Source organism: Lagenorhynchus albirostris, chromosome 3, assembly GCF_949774975.1.
Source record: "Lagenorhynchus albirostris chromosome 3, mLagAlb1.1, whole genome shotgun sequence".
NCBI lineage: Eukaryota > Metazoa > Chordata > Mammalia > Artiodactyla > Delphinidae > Lagenorhynchus > Lagenorhynchus albirostris.
This window is the reverse complement of record NC_083097.1, coordinates 167,322,565-167,343,441: the sequence shown is the minus strand read 5'-3', so window position 1 is coordinate 167,343,441 and position 20,877 is coordinate 167,322,565. Positions and strand designations below refer to the sequence as shown.

Genomic DNA, 20,877 nt, shown 5'->3' with positions numbered 1-20,877 from the left:
GAACTAGCTGGGGGTTCTGGGAGATGCTCTCTCTGTCCGCGCGTGTCTCGCAGGCTGGCGGCCTCCCCCAGGCGGGTGTCCGGGGCTCCGCTGTGGCTGCAGGGGCCACCTCCAGAGGCCTGGGCTCCGTTTCCCCAGGCACATGCTCGGCTAGGCAGGCTCTGTAGCGGGATTACTAACCAGAGAGATCAGAGGGATGCTCCGGCTTCACTGGAGAAAATAAAGTGTGCACACATCAGCCTTTTTAGGTCTGAGCTCAAATTAGTCCTATAAGACTGCACGCCATGTTGGATAGCTCACGAGTCCCTCCTGGCTCCCCCGGTGGGTGGCGCCGGGTGAAGCCTGACAAGGGCCTCTTTCCTCCACCGAGGGCACACTGGCATCCCGGCCACCCCACAAGGTACAGGAGATGACTTCGGATTAAACAGAGCGAGAGAGATTTAGAAGCCGGCTTGAATGGCCAGGAGCCCGGCGCACTTAGCTGGTTTTCCGCCAGCTGTCTGGGCCGCCGCCTGCCAGCCCTCAGCCTCCGGGAGAGTCTGCGCTCCCATGGCTTCTGCTGATCGTGGAAGGTGGGGAGGCCCGTCCCCAGCTGCAGCGCTTCCAGGGGCGGCCCCCACGTCCCCCCACTTGCGCATCCAGGGTGGGGGGCCTCTCCTGAAAATCGCCCCCCGCCCCTCAGCCTGGGCCACCTTGAACTTCACTGCTGTGAAATGTGAACCAAACTGTTTCCGCTGCTCCAGACCGCGTGCCTTCTGTTCAGTAACGCTGCTGCCTGCTCTGGGCGATTAACTTGGAGCCCGAGGGGAGGTGACAGAAGGTGGGGTGACAGTGGGGGCCGGGCGGAGGAGGGCAGGAACAGAGCTGCAGCCCGGACGCTCCTCGGGCCCACCGCCTCCGCGGTGCCGGCCTGCGCACTGCTGCGCCTTGCTGGCTCCCTGATTTATGGCGCTGGTGGTGGCCGGTGCGCGGGGTTCGCAGTCAATTGCCGTATAAAATGTGCTTCCCCTGGAGCCTCCCCCAGAGCTTCCTGTCACTCTGTCCCTGGCAGCCCTGGCAGTGGCTTCAAGCCCAGATGCGTACAGTAGCATAGCGGTGAGGGTCGGAGTGGAGAGCACGGTGCCACGGCTCTGCCTTCCGGCTTGGTTTTGTGTTGGCTTAAACTCTGACCATCTAGAACAGGCGCCACCGGATCTGGAAGGATGGGTCTCAGGCAAGGGCTCCCCACAGCACAGCAGCCTCGTGCGGCCTGGGCATTGGCATCCCCGGGCCCACCCCCTCCCAATGCCAGGAGCCCCTTCGCTTCCCCAGTCGTGGCCTGGTGCCTCCTGGGGCAGGTCCTGGATGAGAGCCTGGTCTAGAGGGCGGGTTGCGGGCCGTTCTTCCGCCTTCTTTTTCACTGTCACCCCCCACCCACCCACCCACAGAACACTTTAACACTTTCTTTCTCATTGCCCCTCTGTGAGATTCTAACATCGTGGGTACACCACATGTCTGCTCAAAGACAGTGAAGCTTTTCTGCCCCCAAGAAGGAGTTTTCACCCCCTTAGGGGCAGTGTCCCCCGAGTGAAAACACCCTAGAGGACGGGTCTAGGGGAGCAGCCTTGGGAGCAGAGAGGGGCTCCCGCCAGCTTGGACGTGGGCAGGACTTGAGTGCTTGGTGGGCCCCTTCGGGGAGGGACTTCCCCCGGGCCGGGGTTCAGAGGCCACCCTGCTCCCCGCTGCCGTGGCTGGGAGGGCTGGTGGGAGTTGCCCGTGGCCCAAGCCGCTCCAGTACAGCTTTGCAGCTGATGAGCCTCCTGTTTGTCTCTTTGGGAAACGCTTGCAAAGAATCTCAAGCGTAGTTGCAGGCCTCCCCCTCCCCCGCAATTGAACACACCAGCCCGTCGCGTCTTCCCTGCTCCCCTGGCTTCACGGGGTTCTGAGTGCATCCGCAGAGCGCTGGTGCCCGCTGTAGTTCTGGGAGAGCCGGTGGCTCAGCATGTGGCCGACCTCGGCTCTCCCCAGGTGGGCGATGGGCGGGCATCCCAGCCCCCTCGGCCCAAAGCCCCTGTCTCTTCCTTCCTACTTCCCCTCCTGTCCCCGCGCCTGGGGTTGTCTGCCTGGGTTGCAGGCAACTATGTTCAGGCTTCCCGCCCAGAGGGTGGGCCCTGGAAATGCACACGAGTGCTCGCACCTCAGTCTCTCTGGAGGGGGTGCTGCCCACTCATCACGGTACAGCTTCCGCCGGCCGCCTCCCTGGTGGGTTCCCAGCGCTGGGGGGTCCCCACTGGCAGACACGTGGCCACACAGCTCTGGGAGAAGGGTGCTGGCTGCCGCCGGGCTCGCTCACACTGATGGGCCCGCTGCCCCTTGTCACATGGCTTTGCTACTTTTCCTGGTGGAACGGGGAGCTTGTGATTCAAATCCACAGATCAGAGTTTCTCCCCCTCGGCACTGTGGACCCTGGGGCTGAACCATCTCTGGGGGCCGTCCTGGGCGCTGCGGAGTGTGGAGCAGCCTCCCTGCCCCACCCACTCAATGCCAGGAGCCCCCCCCCCCCAGCATGATAGCCACGGGTGTTCCTAGACATCGCCCAGTGTCCCCTGGGACGGCTTCCCCCTGGGTAAGAGCCCTGGGCTGGCGAGTTTCCTCGAGGGTCACCTTCACGCTGCCACAGTCTCCAGCGCGTGTCGCCCGGGGATGCCACCTGCAGGTCCGCTCCAGAGGGCAGTGACCTGCTTTTTCCTTTTCGTTCTACTTCCCTCACACCACATGTGTTGAGTCCACAGTCTCAATCTGGGCTTTTCTGCCGTCCTGCCTGTGAATGGAGTTCGTTTCTTGGCCGTGGTAAACGTCTTGCGGCTTCGGATGACGAGGTTGTTACAGAGGTCAGGCAGGCTGGCTCCCCTTGGAGCCTGGAGAACAGAGAGGGACTCCATGGGTCCTGGTCAGCAGGAGGGGCTGTGGGTGAAGGGAGAGAGCTGAGGGGCTGGTGGGGCCCTCGGGCAGAGCGCCCTTGGGAAGTGCCTGGCACCTAGGGCCTGGGTTCAGCATCATTGGCGCAGAGGGGGAGGTGGGAGGGCCCTTCACAGCAGGCGGGAGAACCGTCTAGGCTGCCGGGCTGCAGCCACAGTGCCGCAGGGAAGAGGCTTCCTTTGTGTGGAGGAAGAAAGAGAGTGACCTTGGAGGGGTGGTGGGCAGCATCCTGCAGATCAAAGGCCTGTGACCTTGCCCAGCCCTGGGAAGCAGCCCCGCCAGCCAGGATGGGGGAGCCCCCGGGAGCCCTGTGCCTAATGGTTTTGTTTATGAAGCGCTTCCGAGGGCTTCCAGTGGATTTCCTAATGAACTGGTTTGTTATCGCGTCCCCCGCTGCCGTGTGGGTAATTACATCAGAAACAGGGGGCCGGCTCTGGTCCTGACAGATGCAGGCTCCTGGGAGGGTGGTTTCTGCCCCGTCTCTGGGTGCTTAACACTTTGTGGGCTGAAGCACCCCCTGGCCCTGGGATTGTTCCCTCGGAAGCATGTGTGTCGCTCCCACATCAGCATCTGCTCAGCACCGGTCATCGGCAAGTTGCTGGGAGACGGGAACAAGCCGGCGAGGTGCAGAGGACACAGATGAGGGACAGGATGCCCAGGAGCGCTCCGACCCAGGGAGACCGCGAAGGGCACAGCGGGCAGGCAGGCAGCGTCAACCAGCAGGGGCTTCTTGGGGGGCGGGGCGGTTCTAGACCTTGGTGTATTCGGGTCACAAAATGCCATCAGCAGAGGAGGGGTGCTGAAAGCAACAGGAAGGCGTCCCTGCCCTGCCCTGGAGGCCAGAAGTCTGAGATGGAGGTGTGGTGTGGCTGAAGGCTCCAGGGGATGGTCCTTCCCGCCCCTTCCAGCCTCTGGCGTGGCCGGTAATCCTTGGTGTCCCTGGTTTGTAGACGCTTCCCTCCAGTCTCTGCCCATCTTCATGTGACCCTGTCCCCCTGTCGGGATCCCACTTCCTCTCTTCTTACAAGGGCCTCGGTCACTGGATTTAGAACCCACCTTGGCCAACTTGTCTGCAAAGACCCTCTTTCCAAATAAGGTCTCATTCTGAGGTCCCTGGCGGACATGCATTGGGGGACACTGTTGAGCCCTGTCCCCTGGGGAGCAGTGGGGGAGGAGTGTTAGTCCACACCGAGGAGCAGAAAGTGGGGTGGACGGGAGAGACAGTTTGGGTCTGGGTTTTAGGTGCAGTGCCTGCGGGGCTGGCAGCAGAAGGGATGTGGGGCTGCCCGGCCGCGCTGCCCAGCACGAAGCCACCGGCCCGCACAGCCCTTTAACCACAAGTTAGTTAAAGTGAAGTAATTACGTGTCCTGTACCTCGGTCACACCAGCAAGTACTAGTTCATAGCCACGTGGGCCGGTGGTGATCTCGGGGACAACATAGACGTAGGACATTTCCACTGTGCGAGGAGGCCCCTCGTGGAGGTGCCTCGGGCAGCGAACATTCAGGGGTCTGCAACTCTGGGCCCAGCCGCAGCGAGCCGTGGGCTGGAAGACAGGCCCGCACCTGGCCCGGCCTTCCCACGTCGGGTCTGCGATCCTGAGGCCTCCGGCCCAGCCGGCTGGCCTCACACGGACACAGCAGGGCAGGCAGGAGCCCCGAGGGCAGGGAGTCGGCGCTGCGGCCTCACCAACCACAAAGCTGTCGGGGATGATCTCAGTGAACCATGTTTAATAGTCTTCAGGCTGGTTGCTGGGCCTCCTCTCTCCCGCTTTGCCATCTGACATGAGCAGGACCAGAAGAGCACGCAGTAGGTGCTTGTTCCTGGCAGCCAAGAGGAAGGCTCTGGCGGACCTCGGCTGGGTGTGGCCCTTCTCTGCTCCCGTGTTCCTGCCCCCTCGCGTGTGTTTATTTCTCCCCATCTCACTGTCAGCTGCTGCAGGGCTGGGCCTGGCGCTGGGCCGTGAGGCCACAGCCCTTGAACCTGATTAGTTCGGAGCATGTAATGGTTCAGACGTGGAAGACAGACTCTGTGAGCTAAAAGTGAGAAACGATTTTGCTCTGGGATTTTATGGTTTCAATTGCTGGATCCAATCTAGGATCAGTGCCTTTCTTTTTAAACAACCAAACCTTGGGAAATTGAAGCCCTTAAAGTATGCTTCCACTGCGGGCCAGGCTGTTCGGAAACTCTAGGAAGTCTTATATCCATCCTGCCTGGAACTTGGGCCACATCTTAGACGTGTCTCTGAGCTGTGTACAGAATGTGACTGCTGGTAGGTGTAGCGTATTGGGATGGGTTCAGTAAGAAAAAGGGCCCACCTGCACACCTACCACCACGAAAAATAGAAGAGAAAGTCACCCCCAAGGCTGGCCCTTTTGCGTCTCCTGCCATAGGCCCTGGCAAGGTGACCAAGGATCTGACCCCTTCATTCCTTAGGTGTCATTTCAGGGAACTTCATTACCGCGTTCCTCCATTTATGAGCACCTGAGTTCATTAAAACGGAAAACCGGGACTCTGGCAGTCCAGTGGTTAAGACTCCACGCTTCCACTGCAGAGGGCATGGGTTCGATCCCTGGTCAGGGAACTAAGATCTCGCATGCTGCGGCGCGGCCAAAACCAACCAGAAAACCTATGGCCGTCCCCGGCACAACGTGTGAGATCCAAGGCTCGGGGTTAGGAGCTGGTACCTCTGTAGGAAGGAGACTTGGCGACCCCAGACAGCATGGGGCTGGTCCCTTTGTTGGGCCCCCGGGTCCCCTTTGAAGTGGGGTCCGGGCCCAGCCCGGCTGGGGGTGTGCATAGCTGGCCCAGGCCCACTGCTCAGGTCCCCAGGGGCTCTGGTGGGGGGCACGTTCCCCCGAGAGTGGTCGGCTCGGGCTGCAGGTGTGAAAGCAGGTGCAGCCTTGAGGAGGTGGAGCCCGAGGCCAGGCCTCCATGTGCCAGGTTCTAGGTGCTTCCTGGCACCTGGTGAGAGTCAGATTCTGGCAGCAGGTGGTGGGGATGTGCAGCTTGCTATGCTCGGTAAAAAGCGGGACTGCAGTACGTTTCCAGGCAGACACCTGTCTTCTGTCGGCTCAGACTGCAGAAATATGGTACCAGGGACTGGGCGGCTTAAACAACAGGCATTTATTCCTCGCACTTCTGGAGGCTGGGAGCCTGAGATCAGGCTGCCACTGGGGTCAGCTTCCCGTGAGGACTCTAGTCCTGGTATGTGGACCGCCAGCTTCCTGCTGTGTCCGCACATGGGGGCAGCGGGGGCAGGGGTCAGATCTGTCTCTGTTACTCTTCTGAAAAGGACACTAGTCCTACGGGATTAGGGCTCCACCCTTATGATCTCATTTAACCTTCATCACCTTCTAATTCCTTCTCTGCAGATACAGATACACTGGTGGGGTCAGGGCTTCAAGATACCTTGTGAAAATGATTTTGTGACTTACTCAAGGTTTGGCAAACTCTGTAAAGGACAAGATAGTGGATATTTGTGGATTTGGGGGCCATCCAGTTGCTGTGTAATTGCTCAGCTCTGCTGTAGCAGCACCAGTGTGGCCGTGGGCAGGGCCGTGTGCCAATAAAACTTTATTTACAAAAACAGGTGGTGGGCCAGATTTCATAATCTGCCCACCCCCAACCGACTTAAATGATATACTTGCTCAGTAAAGAGATTTAGAAAAACAAATACTACAAAATTTTTTGACCCCCCCCCCCCCCATTGAAAGAACCGTGGTTGGTTTTGATGAATAACCTTGACTTTCCCTAAAGGTCTTTGGTCGCAGTTGGGGCTTTAATGTATTCTTGACTGTGAGTTTTGTATTTCTTCTGACAACAGATCCATTGTAAGACCGTTTCTGTAGTTGAATCGGTGCTTAGGACCAAGGATCACCAGCCCCGCACAGGGCCATCGGGTGGCTCTGTCACCTACCCAGGAGGTCCACAGAGGTTGCCCTGTGGTTAGAGTTTTCCTGAGGCCTGTGCATGCGTGTGTGCATGCGCACGTTTTTCTCTCTGTGATGAAGCAGAGACGGTCTTTGTCTGGATTTCTCACATCCTTGGGTGAGATCCCTGGGGAGGAAAGGGCCTCGCTGGCTCGCCCGTGGCTTGTCAGGGCTGCGCCCTTGCCCTGCTTGCCAGCCTTTTGCTCGGCAGGCAGCTGTTGTCTGCTTCTGGGGGGCATCCTGTCCCCCCTCCTCTTGTGGGGGGTGCGGGGGCGGAGCTCGTGTCTCCTCTCCACTGTCACTTTGAACAGCTCGTTCCTCCCGTGTTAATTAACTTGGCGCCAGCAGCTCCACGGGGGGCCCGTCAGGGGCTCTTTGAGGTGCACTTTTTGGGGCTGTCAGGCCCCCCTTGATGAGCGGCTGCATCAGAGAGCCAGTTCTGCTCTGAGCGTCGGGGCGCCACCTCCCTCTGCTCGCATCACCTGGGGAGACCACCGTTCCAGGCCCAGAATCTGGGGGTGGGGCTGAGCCAATGGGGGCTGGAGCTCGACCCCCAGCCAGGCAGGCAGGCCCAGGGTGGGGTCCCACAGAGAGCACAGCCTGTCTCGCATCCACAGAGGCTGGTGCTGGGTCCCAGGCCATGCGCAGCGCATGTCCCCCCGCCCCGCCACAGTCCCCCTCCTCTTCCTTTACTCCTTCTGTCCCCAGATGGCCCCTCGGCACTAATGGGATCACCAGCCACCCCGCCTTGGCTGATCTGAACAGGATGCTCAGCGTCCTCATTACCTAGTTGCTCGTGGAGCGGGAGCCCTGCCCCACGCGATTCTGCTGGCTGAGTCTTGAAGGTACAGAGGGCCCCGGGGTGCGCTCAGGCTGCAGGGGGCCCTCAGGCCTCCTCCCTCCCCTTCGAACCCGGTTTCCCCATCAGAACTAATGGCCAGGCCGGGTCCCGGGGAGAGCACGCTCCGGCTGGTCTCCGGCTGGTGGGGCTGCTGAGCTCAGGAGCTGGAGAGCAAGCAGCAGACACTCAGCCGCAGTGACTCCAGCAGGTCCTCAGGAAGGTCTGGGAGCCCGCCGGGCTGGAGGGGAGGACGCAGTCCCTCCCTGGGCGCTGCCCCGAAGGTTGTGCCCCAAGCCTCCAGCCTCCCGCCCTCCCTGAGCCGCATTTCCAGGATGGCCCTGCAGCTCAGAGCCCCTGTGCTTACTCGCAGGCCCGAAGTGAAACAGTGGCGGGGGCAGTTCTGCTGGGCAGGGGCCACAAATCAGAAGACAGTGGTACAGGGTCCGTGGCGGGGGTCTGGCGCGCTCAGCCCCTGGAAGTTGCTTTTAAGTAGCCGGATCTTTTCGCTGGTCTTAGCAAATTCTTTTGCCAAACTGTGAGCTGAAACAAGGCGATGGGTCTGTGGTGCTCAGCGGCTTAGCCCACGGAGGTGACTGTTGCTGTGTCCTGCACCGGGGGCTGTCCCTCCTGTCCCCCACGACCCAAGGGGCCTTGGCTTCTTCCCACCGTTTCCTCCCTGGTGCCCATGCCCCCCACACCTCAGTCCCCACCAGCGACAAACCCCACCGCAGCCAGAACCCCACGGAGACGTGAGGGTGAGTGTTCCCAGCCCTGCTCCCAGCCCGGGCACAGGCCGGGCTCCGGGACACAGGCAATGTGCTCCGGGTCCCCTCCATCCCCTCCACGGCGCACACAGGTGCGTTTTTTAATTACTTAAGGAAAAGCAATTGCAAGGCCGCTTGATACAAATCCCTTAAGCTGCTGTTGGTGTTGACGCCAGGGAGGCCGTGGCCAGCCAGGAATCTGGAACCCGGGCGCCATCTGTGCTCTCGCCACTCCACAGCCAAATTACACCGCCAGCCTTTCTCTGCTGCGCGGTTTCTCATTAACTGAATTGAGTTTGCGGGGAGTCGCTGGGTCATAAATATTCCCTCCCACTTGGTGTGGTCAGGCTACTGCTGTCCCCAGGCGGAGCTCCCGGATGCGGCCTGGGAGCAGGCAGGATGGGGGCACTGGGGCTGCAGGAGACATGGACCCGCCCCCAGCAGCCTCAGGCTCCAGGTCATAAATATCTCGCTGTTTCTGAGCCAATTGAGGGAAGTCGGGAGGGGCTCTTCGGGGCAAGATACATAATCGCTGCATTCGATTAAGTCTTTTCCTTCCGCTTCCTTCATTTCCTTTGAGAAAGTGGCAGTGACGGGTGGTTGTAAACAGAGGCAAGATGTGCATTTAAAACGGAGACACGTTCATAATGTCCTTTGAAATTGCATGGGATGAAAAATGAACACATACGCAATTCTAAATACATACACGCGCGTGCACACACACATGTACACACACACACACACACACACACACACACGCAGCCTGGAAAAAAAAATCCAGAGACACTTTTTAAGCTGTGGTTTGGGGAACGGCTTAAAAATGGATAAGCCTGTTTATCTGACACGGGGGTGTTTAGAGTCAGAGCTGCAGGGGCTGCAGTGCGGGTGTCCCTGAGGGGCGACTGCCCCTCGGCCTCCTGTCGCGATGCTCAGGACAGGTTCGTCCCCCTAAGGAGGCAAGGACAGTGCCCCTTCAGAGGGAGGCGAGCTCGGCCCCCAGGGTCAGGTCCACCCCGAGGTCCCTCGTGGAGCCATCCCTGGGGAAGCTCGTCTCTCAGAAGGTGGCTGCCCACCGCCAGGTGATGCTTTGTCCTCTAGAGTCTAGACCAAGAGCCGGCAAACCTCGGCCTGTGCCGCAGCCGCAGCCGGCCCTCTGCCTTTTTTGTAAATAAAGTTTTATCTGCACTCGTCTACACCCATTTGTTTACGAGTCGGTCTTGCTGCTCCCAAGTGACGACAGAGCTGAGAGATTGTTAACAGAGATCAGTGACCCGCACAGCTGGAAGCATCTATACTGCTTGGTCCTTTGTGGGCAGCTCGCCAGCCCTGCCCTAGACCAGTGGTCCCCTCAGTCTCTCCTTCCCTCTCGCTCTTGGCCTTAGCCCGCAGGTAACTAGGACACCAGGGCTGTCTGATTTCCTCCCCTTGACCGAGGGCTCGCCGTCCCGAGCCTGGCTTCTGCAATCCTTTGCTGGCTTCTCTGGCTCCCAACTCCTCTGGGATGGCTGCAGTGCCTCCTGCACGGGACCCAGTCCTGGGGGCCACGGTGACCCTGTGGCATAGAGGGACAGGCTCCCGGAACGCGGGGTTTGCATGTGGAGACGTCTTCAGGGTCTAGACAGCAGAGGAGGGGGAGGAAGGACCCATTTCAGCCCGTCCTCGTTATGCTTGTTTGTCCCACGCTTGAAGCTCCCAGGCACAAGGGACTCTACTAGCCAGGCCAGCATTGGCTTGAGGCGAGTTCCGGGCGCCCTGGGGCCAGGTGCTGAGTCTCCTGGGTCCCCAGCCTCCTCTCCCGAAGCCCAAGGCAGGCACACGGGGGTGGGGGAGCACCTTCTCCAGATCACATTTGTTTCCTTGTTTGCTCTTTGGGGGCTGACAGCTTTTTCTCTCTTCCTAACTAACCTTTGGAATTACCGCTGTTGTAAGACATTCCATGTGCATTTTACCTGGTCGGGGGTACGCATGTCTGACAGGAGGCAGATTTTGGTTTGAACTGACTGGACGCGGCCGAAGCTCAGAGCATGTGGCCTCGGCTCCTGAGCGGCTGGGGGCACCGTGGTGGACCACGGCCAGGTGGGGGGCTGCGACTCCGTGGGGAAGGCCAGGCTCCCACTGCGGGGATGCAGCAGCCTCACCTTCCCCCGCATCGGGGTGAGAAGACCCCCTTTCCTGTCTCGTGAGAGAGTTTCTAGGGAGGATGGGGTAGGCTCGAGGCGCCCTGCGTGGTGTGGGGTGACTGGCCCGCGGGCTCAGTGGTCTCTCTCCTGCCCACATGCAGTGCACGTGCCGGAAGGACATGGTCAAGATCTCCATGGACGTCTTTGTGCGCATCCTGCAGCCGGAGCGCTACGAGCTGTGGAAGCAGGGCAAGGACCTCACGGTGCTGGACCACACACGGCCCACGGCCCTGAGCAGCCCCGAGCTGAGCACCTGGAGCGCCTCCCGGGCCTCGCTCAAGGCCAAGCTCCTGCGCAGGTGAGCCACCCAGCGAGCCCGGCCCACAGCTCGCCGCTGGTGGAGCTGCAGGCTGTCGCCCACCTCTCTCCTCTCCTCTCTCTCCCCTCCCCTCCCTCCTCCACTTCTCCCTCTTTCAGAGGCAGAGTGTTTCTCAGGTCTAACTTCCTCCGCGGGCTGTTGGGGACTCACCGCCGTCGCTGCCTGTGTTGTCAGGGGACTCAGGCTCCCACCCACTCCTTGTCTACCAGCTCCTGGGAGGTCGGCCCTTTTTGCCCTCTCAGGACCCCACACACTGTCCCTCTCAGGCTTCCGGCTCACTATTGCGCCATCCCCGGTGCGAGAGCCCCGTTTCTGCGTCGGGGCCGCGTGGCCCTTCTTGACTCTGAGCTATGGCAGGAGCCGTGGGGCACAGGCCCCGAGCTCCCTCCATGAGAGCCACGCCCCTGCCCCTTTGCATCTGTAGATGCTTGTTCTGGTGCCTCGGATAACGTGTTGCTTGAATCCGCGGACACGGAGGTGACTACAGAGACCTGTCCCCCGGACGCCCTCTGCCACCCCTTTCCATCTCAGAGGCCCCCCTCCCGGCCTACCTTCCACCCAGCGTGGTCCCTGCCCGGCCGCTGCCTGGTGTCCGGCGGGGAAGGAGAGGGCAGAGTGGCTGCCCCCTCTTGGCATCTGCGCCGAGGCCACAGGGATGTGGGTGGCGGAGCTGGGGAGTGAGGGGCAGTGCCGTGCGGCCTCGGAAGCGTCCGACTCCATCATGCTCTTTCTCTGGGAAACGTCCAGGCTCTCAGGGCCTGAGCTGTCTGTGGACAGGTTTCAAACAGATTCCTTCTTGGTGCCCAAGGAACGGTCGGCAGGTCCTCGCTGGGCCTGGGGTATGGCTGGAGTGGGCGGGGCGGCCCAGAGCATCCTCGTGTTGGTGTTAGGGCTTCAGGGGCTCAGGAGGCTCTCCCTTGACCACTTGGCTCCACGGCGGTTGCCCTGGACAGTAAGACATTCCGTAAACAATGAGCGTGGCGAGTCTCAATAAAACTTTATCTATGGACATTGGGGTGGGAATTTCATTATCATTTTCACATGCCACAAAGTGTTATTATTCTTTTAACTTTTTTTTTTTTTTTTTTGCGGTACACGGGCCTCTCACTGTTGTGGCCTCTCCCGTTGCGGAGCACAGGCTCCGGACACGCAGGCTCAGTGGCCGTGGTTCACGGGCCCAGCCGCTCCGCGGCATGTGGGATCTTCCCAGACCAGGGCACGAACCCGTGTCCCCTGCATCGGCAGGTGGACTCTCAACCACTGCGCCACCAGGGAAGCCCTCTTTTAACTTTTGAACCATTTAAAAACGTAAACATCATGCTTAGCTTGTGGGCGGCACAAACAGGCTGCAGTCGGATCTGGGCCTCGGGCGAGGTTTCCATCTGTAGCCCTTGGTCACTGCTGGCGGGTCTTGTCCCCATTGGTCAAGGACGGCGCCTCCCCCAGGACCTGGTCCCTGAGGGGTGGGGCCTTGGCTAGTGTGTTCCTTGGGCAGTGCATCCTTGGTGGCACCCCAGCGCTCTGCAGAAACTGGGAGAAATCATCCTGGCCAAGCGGTCACTCCCAGCCCAGAACCTTCTCCCCGCTGGGCCTGTTCTCCTCTCTGCGCACCCTCATCCACGTGTTTTCCCCACCCGAGGCCCCTCTCTGAGAATGTTCTCTCAGCTCCAGGGTGCTTTCCCATCTGCTCCTGGCAGCCCGCTTGAAGGTGTCTGTCTTTTCTGATTTCTTTTGTTGTCTCTCCTTTTGACTTTCTGCTCTCCTGTGTGTTCCTCACGAAAAGCACCTTCTCGGTGAGGCTGATCTGCTGCAGCTCCCGCTCTTTCCCGGTCTTTCCCGAGGGAGGGAGCAGAGTGATCCTGCATTTGCATAATGGTTGACTGGTGATGGCTCAGACTAATTGGTCAACAGAGTGACAGCCAAGGACTGGGGCGTCATTCCAGGATGGAATGGGATTAGAGGCTGTCAGACGAGCCTGCCCAGAGGACGAGGACCGGCCGCCGGGCCTTGGCCGGAACCTTCTGTACACAAAGAGCCCCTTACCCCCTCCCTGTCCCCTCATCATGTTGCACAGCACACCTCCTTTCTGGAACGTCCCTCTCTCCCACCTCCCCTCCCTGTGTGCAGACCTGGGACTGAATAACAAATTCAGTCGTGTTCCCAAGGATGCAATTTTCTTTAAAGCCTTTAGCATGTAAAAGAAGGCTGACTCCCCCACCTTTTTAAAAAGTCACTGGTTGGGGGGGCTTCCTCCTAAGAGGCTGATGGGGGACTCACATTTGGAGGCCCAATGCCAAGCTGGAAGCCGCTGCCCCCGCCCCACCCCCAGTGGCAGTGGCCCTCAGGAGTCCCTGGTGACTTTCTCTCCTGGCCACGTGGCCAACCTGTCCTCGCCCAGCTGTGCCTTGTCTCCAGGGCTGCTGGCTCCCCTGAGCCTCTCTTGTTGGAGAGTTGGTTTGGGGGGAGGGGCAGCACCACCCTAGCATCCTTGACTCCTGCCGGATAGGGGATGGGGGCAAATCTGGCTCTGTCCCTAGACCAGGGTCTCCCCTCGGCACTGCTGACATCCTCTGTGGGCGGCTGTCCCAGGCACTGTGGGGGGTTGAGCAGCTTCCCCACCCCCGCCCACTTGATGCCAGGAGCAGCCCTCCAGTGAGACCACCACAGATGTCCCCAGACATCTCCCAGTGTCCCTCCCCAAGGGCTTGGCATTGGGGTGGGCTCCTCGTCTGCCTGCTGTGGGCACCCTCCCGCGCCCCCATCCCTGTGCAGCCTTGCCTTCTCCTCTGGGATGCTGCATCCGTTCCTTGGTCCTCAATCAGACAGGTTCAGCCAGGCCCCCGCCCCTCGAGGGCCCAGACTTCCTGACAGCCCCCTGCACCCCGCCCCAGATGTCACCTGAGAGCAGAGGCAGGTGTTGGCTCCTTTGGGAGAAAAGGACGCCCTTCCGTGGATTTTCCTTCCACGCCTAGATCTTGTCAGGTGAACTGGCCCCGCCACCTGTGACCTTCTTGTCCGTGCTGCGTGGCCCCCTCGCCATCGCCGCCAGGTGGGACCCCTGCCCAGCTGGCGTCTTCGCCTTGCTCCCCTCCCCCGCTCCTGCCTGCCTGCCTGAGCAGCCTTCCTCCATATGCAGGCTGCGTTTTCGTCTCGGCTCCTGATTATTTTCAAAGAGAGCTTCAAGGAATGCTCCACGTTGCCCACGTGTTCCAGCAGGTGTGTGCTCTGCTGGACACTCACACGCACTCTGTGCAGAGCATCTGAGCAGCCGGGCTTGGAGGGAAGTGGGGGAGGGGAAGTGTGCTCCTCTCCGGACCCACGGGGCTGTCCCTCCCCAGCTTCTGCTGCTCCCCCTGGCGGGACCTCCAGCTGCCCACGCAGGAGGCTAGAGCCCGCTAGCCCTGCTCGCCCAGCCCAGCAGCTCCCGCCCACCACCTCTCCACCTCCCATCCTCGGTCACCATGGAAACAAGGAGCCAGGGAGCACATCCCTGCCCCCTCTGCTGCCCCCAGACCCACCAGGAGCCAGTCTGGTCTCGCCTCTCCCCCTGTACCTGATGCCCTGGCCAGGCTGTACACGACTGCACCTCCGACCCACTCCTTCCAGCCACCCTGACCCTGCGCGCTCCTGAGCCCTTTCCCCCGGTGCAGCTCCTGTCCGCTCAGAAGGGGCCATGACTATGGGGCCTGCCAGCCCCTGCGGCCCCAGGAGCTTGTTGTCCCTGTGACTTCACCAGAGAACCCACTGAAGGCCACACCTACTCGCCGTGGGTCAGGGAACACTGGAGGAAGGGGCTGCGACTCCTGGCCAGGAAGCCCCAGATCCCCCCCGGGGAGTCAGAAGTTCTGGGACAGCCCCACCTTGGGATGCCCAAGGGGCTGTGTGCCCTGGGCCCCTCAGTGAGCCCCCTCACTCTGCCTCTCCTGCCACCTGAGGTCGAAGGACACCTGCTCCCATCTTGGAAATATCAGTGTAGGGATTTGGACTCAGTACCAATACCTGATTCTTATCATCTTCGCCAAGTGACATCCCGTTAAGCCTGGCAAGTAAAGTGCACGTTTATGTCCACCCTCCTCTGAAACACCATGAAAACGACTGTAAAGGAGGGACAGGGAAGAGGAGAGGGTACGAGCAGCATCGGCAGACTCTGAAGGAAGGAAAAGAGAGGCAAGTGACACCTGACTTTGCAGCACAGAGAAAACTCGAATCCGTGGACCTGCAGACGGGGAGCGGGCTGGTTCAGGCCACAAGGCCTGGGACTCAGGCACGGGCGCCTGCTGGGGCAGGGACCGCGGTGTGCTGGAGGCATCGCTGAGCTCAGGGCCTCCTCCTCCACCCCATCCCCCAGCAGAAGGCGCTGGCCCTACTGCTGGGGAGATCGGACCTGCCAGCCTCACATATCCCCAACCGCAGGGCCGGGTCAGAGTGGCCCAACGGAACAAAGCCACACATGTGATATTGGGGGTCCCCCGTGAAGTGACAGGGCTCCCACCTGCCCGCTCCCCTTCTAGGAGCCCTGCTCACACACAGCTACCAGCGAACATCTTAGTCCCTTGTACGTCACAGCCACGGGTCCCTAAACCCCTGAGGAAACTCAGTGTGAAAGAGTCTCAAACAAAAAAAAGCGGGACCCCACAGGAGAGGCCATGCAGTGGGCAGAAGAAAACTAACTTCTGCGAGAGGGCAGGTGACTTGGCATTTATGGAAGAACCTGCTGTATAAACAAAAAGGCTTTTAGGAAAGAGATGGCTCTTGGACATTTAAAAGGGAGCAAAGGACTTCCCTGGTGGCGCAGTGGTTGGGAGTCTGCCTGCCAATGCAGGGGGCACGGGTTCATTCCCTGGTCCGGGAGGATCCCACGTGCCACGGAACAGCTGAGCCACAACTGTTGAGGCTGTGCCTTGTTGTGCGCCACAACTACTGAGCCTGTGCCCTGGAGCCTGCAAGCCACAGCTGCTGAGATCCACACGCCTGGAGCCTGTGCTCCACAACGAGGGGGGGCCGCTGCGGTGAGAGGCCCGTGCACCGTGGTGAGGAGTGGCCCCCACTCGCTGCAGCTAGAGGGAGCCCATGCACAGCAATGAAGACCCAACGAAACTAAAAAAAAAACTTTAAAAGAGAGCAAAGAAATGTCCGAGGTGGGTTGGGAGCCAGCTTGAGGAAATCTAGAATGCAGACTTTTCACAACTCAGGTTAAACAGAAGATTGCAAAGCCTCTGGAACAAACAAACAGGTCAAGGGGGCCCAAACAGCACTGGACTTGGCGATCATGATGCTACAAGCTAATAGACAAAGGACAAGGGTCTTAAAGGTCAGGAGAGCAATCATTTCAGCCCAGGAATACCCAGCCAAATTACCAACTTCGTATGGGAAGGGAATAAAGATCTTTTGAGACAAGCAAAGTCCCAGGTTCCCCCTCCTTTCTGAGAAAGCTGCTGGAGGATGTGCTCCAGCTAAACAAGGGCATCAACCAAGGAAGACATGGGATCAAGGAAACCAGATCCAACTCAGGAGTGTCCAAGGCAGTCTCAAGATAAGAGGAGGGCCTCAGGGTGTCATTGAGGAGCATGTGACACCTGCCTAGGAGGCCACACCAAGATCTTGGAGAAAACCAGGAAAGCTAAGCGTCTAAGAGAGGGGGCCAGTTACTGACTCCAGAAGGAGCGAGCAAAGAATGCAGTGCGAGCAGCTCTGTTGCTCACGGATGAACTATATTTACAGGATCAGAAAAATGTAATATAGAATCTCACCACAACCAAAATGGGAGAGAAGCCAGGAGGGGTTGAGGTGGGCAGGATGGCCACAGCCTAAGTGTCTGTGCTGGCAACTCAGCAGAGAAGCCAGAACCAAAAACCAGCAGCAGCGTGAGGAGACACATGCAAGTCAATACAAGAAGAAATGGCTAGAAGAGGGGAAGGCGTCGCATCTGGGGAGTGGGCCCAGAGGATGCTGTACGGCCAGACTGCGATTAGGGTGTGCGCACAGCTCCCCACAGCTGTCAGCAAGTCAACCCCAGATTCCCCCGGTGTTATTTCCCAGCTTATGTTCTCACAGAACAGATCCTCCTTTGCATGCCGACATTCACCTCGCTTTCCCCTCTGCAGTAGGGCCTGTCCCTTCGCCTACGTCTCTGCACCTAGTGCCACCCGTTCGGGGGGTTGGGGGGGGTCCCTGCGTTGGTGCGGCCCAGTGGTTGCTGGGGGTTTGGTGCTGGGGGCAGAGCTCTGAGCCCACTGGTGTGTCGGGGGCCGAGGAAGGCCTGGGCTCTCTGGGGACCCTGAGGCGGGCAGGGGCAGAAGTGGCCTCCGGGCCAGTTCCGGGTTGGTGGGGGCGGGGGAGGGCCGGAGAGGGGGTGAGGGATGGGGCAGCTGCCGGAAACCGAGGCCAGGTGAGTTGACGGTAGGAGGGTGCCCCTCTGCTGGGTGCTGGGGCCAGCGTGGGGGTTCGCTTGTGGGCACCTGGCCCTGCAGCATTCCCAGACCCCGAGAGAAGCCTCCCGATGACAGCTGGGGAAAAGCCCGGAGCTTCCCGCCTGTGTCCGCGTTGGGGCTGCACCTGGCATTTCCCAAACTCGCTCGGTGTGGAGAGTGTACCAGGGGAGGCCTGAGTCTTTCGTGCCCCCTCCCGCCCCCATCTGTTGCCGACTCCCCCGCCCTGTCCCCGCCCGCCTGTCCTCCTGCACCCCTCCCCCTCGCAGTGCGCCCTTGCACGCCATGCTGTGTGTGATGCCATGCCTCTGCCCATGACGCGCCCTCCCTGGAATGCTCCCTGCTTTCCACCTTTGGTCATCAGGGTGGTTCATGCTGCAGACATCAAGTAGGGCTTGTCGTGTGCCGGGCATTGCCTGGGCTTAGGGCACAGAGCCAGGGGCCCTCAAGTTAGGCAGCTGAGCAGCAAGGGACCGGCAGTGGTTAGCGGTTAGCGTCAGGGGACAGTTAGAAGGAGGCACCCCAGGGGCCAGCAGCGTCGGGCCGGGAGGCAGCAAGGAAGCCGTGAGCCCCCAGCGTCCTGCTGCAGATGCCCCTGGGAGGAGATGCGGGTCCTGGCATCTGGAGCCCTTGGGGCCTCCCTGCCCACCCGTCCCCAGTCAGACAGCCCTGCTTCCCCTTGGTGAGCACTTGGTCCTTGGAGGTGCGGCTGCCAGGGACCCTGTAGGGTCTCCTATAAGGTCTTGGTGTCTGACCCCACTGGGGCTACATGGAGAGCTCCCTTGGGGAGGGAAACCACGGCCAGCGCCAACAGCTCTCTCCAAAACAACCCCTCGGCTGTGAGACCCGGAGCCTGTGGCTGTCCTGGTGTCCCCTGCCCAAGGCTGAGTCTCTCCACCGCCCTGGCCCCTGCATCAGCTCCCGGGCCAGTCACACACCTCCTGAGGTCTCAAAGCTGCACTGCCCCCTCCCTGGAAAGTTTCCAGGAACCGGCAAGGACGTCCCACCAGGACCCGGCAGGGGTGCCCTGGCCACTAACCTGCAGCCCCCCTCCCTTTGTCGCTTTCCTTTCTTCCTTTTTAATCCCAATTCCCCCTCATTTTCACTGAGAAGCCACAGCTCAGCCTCAGCTGGGATTCTCACTTGGGGCCTGAGGACCGCCCTCCATCCCGTCCGGGGACTGTCGCAGCCCCTGAGGCCGGCGTGGGCAGGAGGTGAGGGGGGCCGGGGCGCAGCTTAGAGAAAGGGCCACCGCGGGCTCTGGGCTTGGAGCTCCTGCAGGTGGAGAGGATGCAGGGAGAGCCCGGGGCCCCGCGAGGCCCTGCGGCGAAGTGTCTAGGGAGTTAACACAAGTCCTAGAGAAAAACCCCCTGACATTTACGTTCTAGACAAATTAGTCTGAAAGAAAACAGACACTGGAAAAAGACTGAGGAGGAGAGGAAACCAAGTCTAGAGAGGAAGAAAGAGCAGACCAGGAGGCCGGGGCTGTCGTAAGTGCACCTTTTGTCTGTCGCGCAGGCATTTTCCACGAGCTTCTGTTTCCATCTGAGCCCACGCTCCCCGTGTCTCCCGCCCCACCACACAGAGGCTCCTGGAGCCCGTCCGTCCCGCCATCCCATCTCCAGCTGCCATCGGCACGCGCTTGACACCCACCTTGCCATCCCCTCCCCTCCCCCAGGCCTCTCTCCCTCCACCGCCCCTGCCCCCAGGAGCCAACCCCACCCAGGGCCCCCGCTTCCCCGGGCCTCCTGGGGGGCTCTGTCTGCTGGACAGGGCGCACAGCCCAGGGCTTCTCCCTTCCGTTGTTTCGCCTCCCGTCTGATGAGCCTCCCTCTCCAGGTCTCACCGGAAGCGGAGCCAGCCCAAGAAGCCCAAGCCGGATGACCCCAAGTCTCCTGGCGAGGGGGCACCTGGGACGGCCCTCCTGGAGGAGGCTGGTGGCGGCATGAAGGAGGAGGCCACACCAGAGGCCGACCCCGAGGAGGAGGAGGAGGAATCCCAGCCGCTGCCGCAGGGCCGGGAGGCCGAGGGCTCCGAAGGTCAGTCCTGCTCGGTGCCTGTGCTGGCCAGGCCCCGCGCCTTCAGAATCCCATCCATGTGTCTTGTGGGCAGGGAGGGCGTTTTCTAAAAATGTGCATTCTGGGAGTGCTGTGAGAAGTCCCTCTTCTCCCAGAAACTGAAGTCCATCCAGCTGCTGAAACAGAATCCACAGGTGGGCAGCTTGAAACAACGGGCTTTATTCCTTGGTGCTGGAGGCTGGGAGATCAGGGTGCTGGTGTGCCCTGGTGCTGGTGAGGGCCCACCTCCCGGTTTGTATGTGACCCTCTGTCACTATGTCCTCAGGGGGAAGAGAGAGCCAGTGAGCCCTCTGGCCTCTAAGGTCACTGATCCTTAGCCAGGGCCCCACCCTCATGACCCAGTCACCTCCCAACCAGCCCACTGCGGGGCGGGGTTCAGCATGAACCTGGGGGCACACAGACACAGTCCGTAACAGAGGTGTTCTCTGTTCGGTTGGGAAAGGGGATGGCCTGCTGTTTGCAGCCAGATGCTGGACGTGCCTGCGGTGGGGATGCCCCACCTGCAGGCTGGCGTTGAACAAAAAAACTGTATCTGGGCACCATGGTGGGTGTGTCTCAGAACCGTACCCTTTACACTGCCTGGGGCCCGTTAGTCGCGGAACATGACTCCGTGAGCGTTTGAACGTTCCCCACTCCCATGTTTTATGGTGCTCCTTTTTCTTTTCCACGGCTGGTTTCACTTTCCTAATTTGCAGCTTCAGCTGCTCACACGTTGGCACCTAGCAGCTGCCCCCAGGTGTAAAGGAGGGGCCGGGCGGGGCTGGGGGGCTGGTGGCAGATTGCCAGGCAGCAGTGCCTCGGGCCCCCATCACAGGCCATAGGTCGCTGGAGGGTTCCTCTTCGGGACTGTGTCTTGGAGCAGGTGAGCCGGCACAGCTCTGCCTGGCTTGGGGTCAGGCCCTCCCCGGGGTGCTCGTGGCTGGTGTCCCAGATGATGTGGCATTCCACCAGGCACCGAGAGGGGCAGGCGCATGCCCCTGATGTTCCCACGGGCTGGAAGGGGGAGTGTCCCTGCGGGGCCCCCAGGAGCTGGAGGCAGGGAAGACTGGAACGTTTCCTGGGTAAATTGCGTGCTGGCTTGTCCCAGACAGCCTGGCATGACACTTGCCTGGTGGGCATCACGAAACAGCCCGGTCCACACGGGAGGGTCTGGACAGTCCGGGGAGGCAAGACACAGGCGGCGGGGGGCGGGGAGGGGGTGTGCGTCGGCACAGTCTGTGCACAGGCACAGTCACCCCGTGGGAGTGGACCCAGAGGCTGAGGCCTGGTGACGCAGGGAGCTAGCGGAGTTGCCAGAAACGGGCTGGACACACAGAGCCGCCCCACGCTTGTCACATGTGGGTGTTCACAGAACACATGGTTTTGAAGAAAATCCTAC

The 20,877-nt window shown here is 60.6% G+C and overlaps 1 protein-coding gene across 8 annotated transcripts in view; it reads left to right on the top strand.

The window, feature by feature from the left end:
• Positions 1-20,877, top strand: part of KDM4B (lysine demethylase 4B) — a 134,062-nt gene that overhangs the window by 91,191 nt on the left and 21,994 nt on the right. For 3 of the 8 annotated variants that reach the window (XM_060145475.1, XM_060145477.1, XM_060145476.1), the window contains exons 10-12: positions 10,776-10,972; positions 18,810-18,911; positions 19,261-19,460. In XM_060145475.1, coding sequence (XP_060001458.1) covers positions 10,776-10,972; positions 18,810-18,911; positions 19,261-19,460 — 499 coding nt within the window. Of the gene's footprint in view, positions 1-7,597; positions 7,688-10,775; positions 10,973-18,809; positions 18,912-19,260; positions 19,461-20,877 lie in introns of those variants that run through there. The other 5 variants (XR_009539807.1, XR_009539806.1, XM_060145491.1 and 2 more) reach the window with 4 other exon arrangements.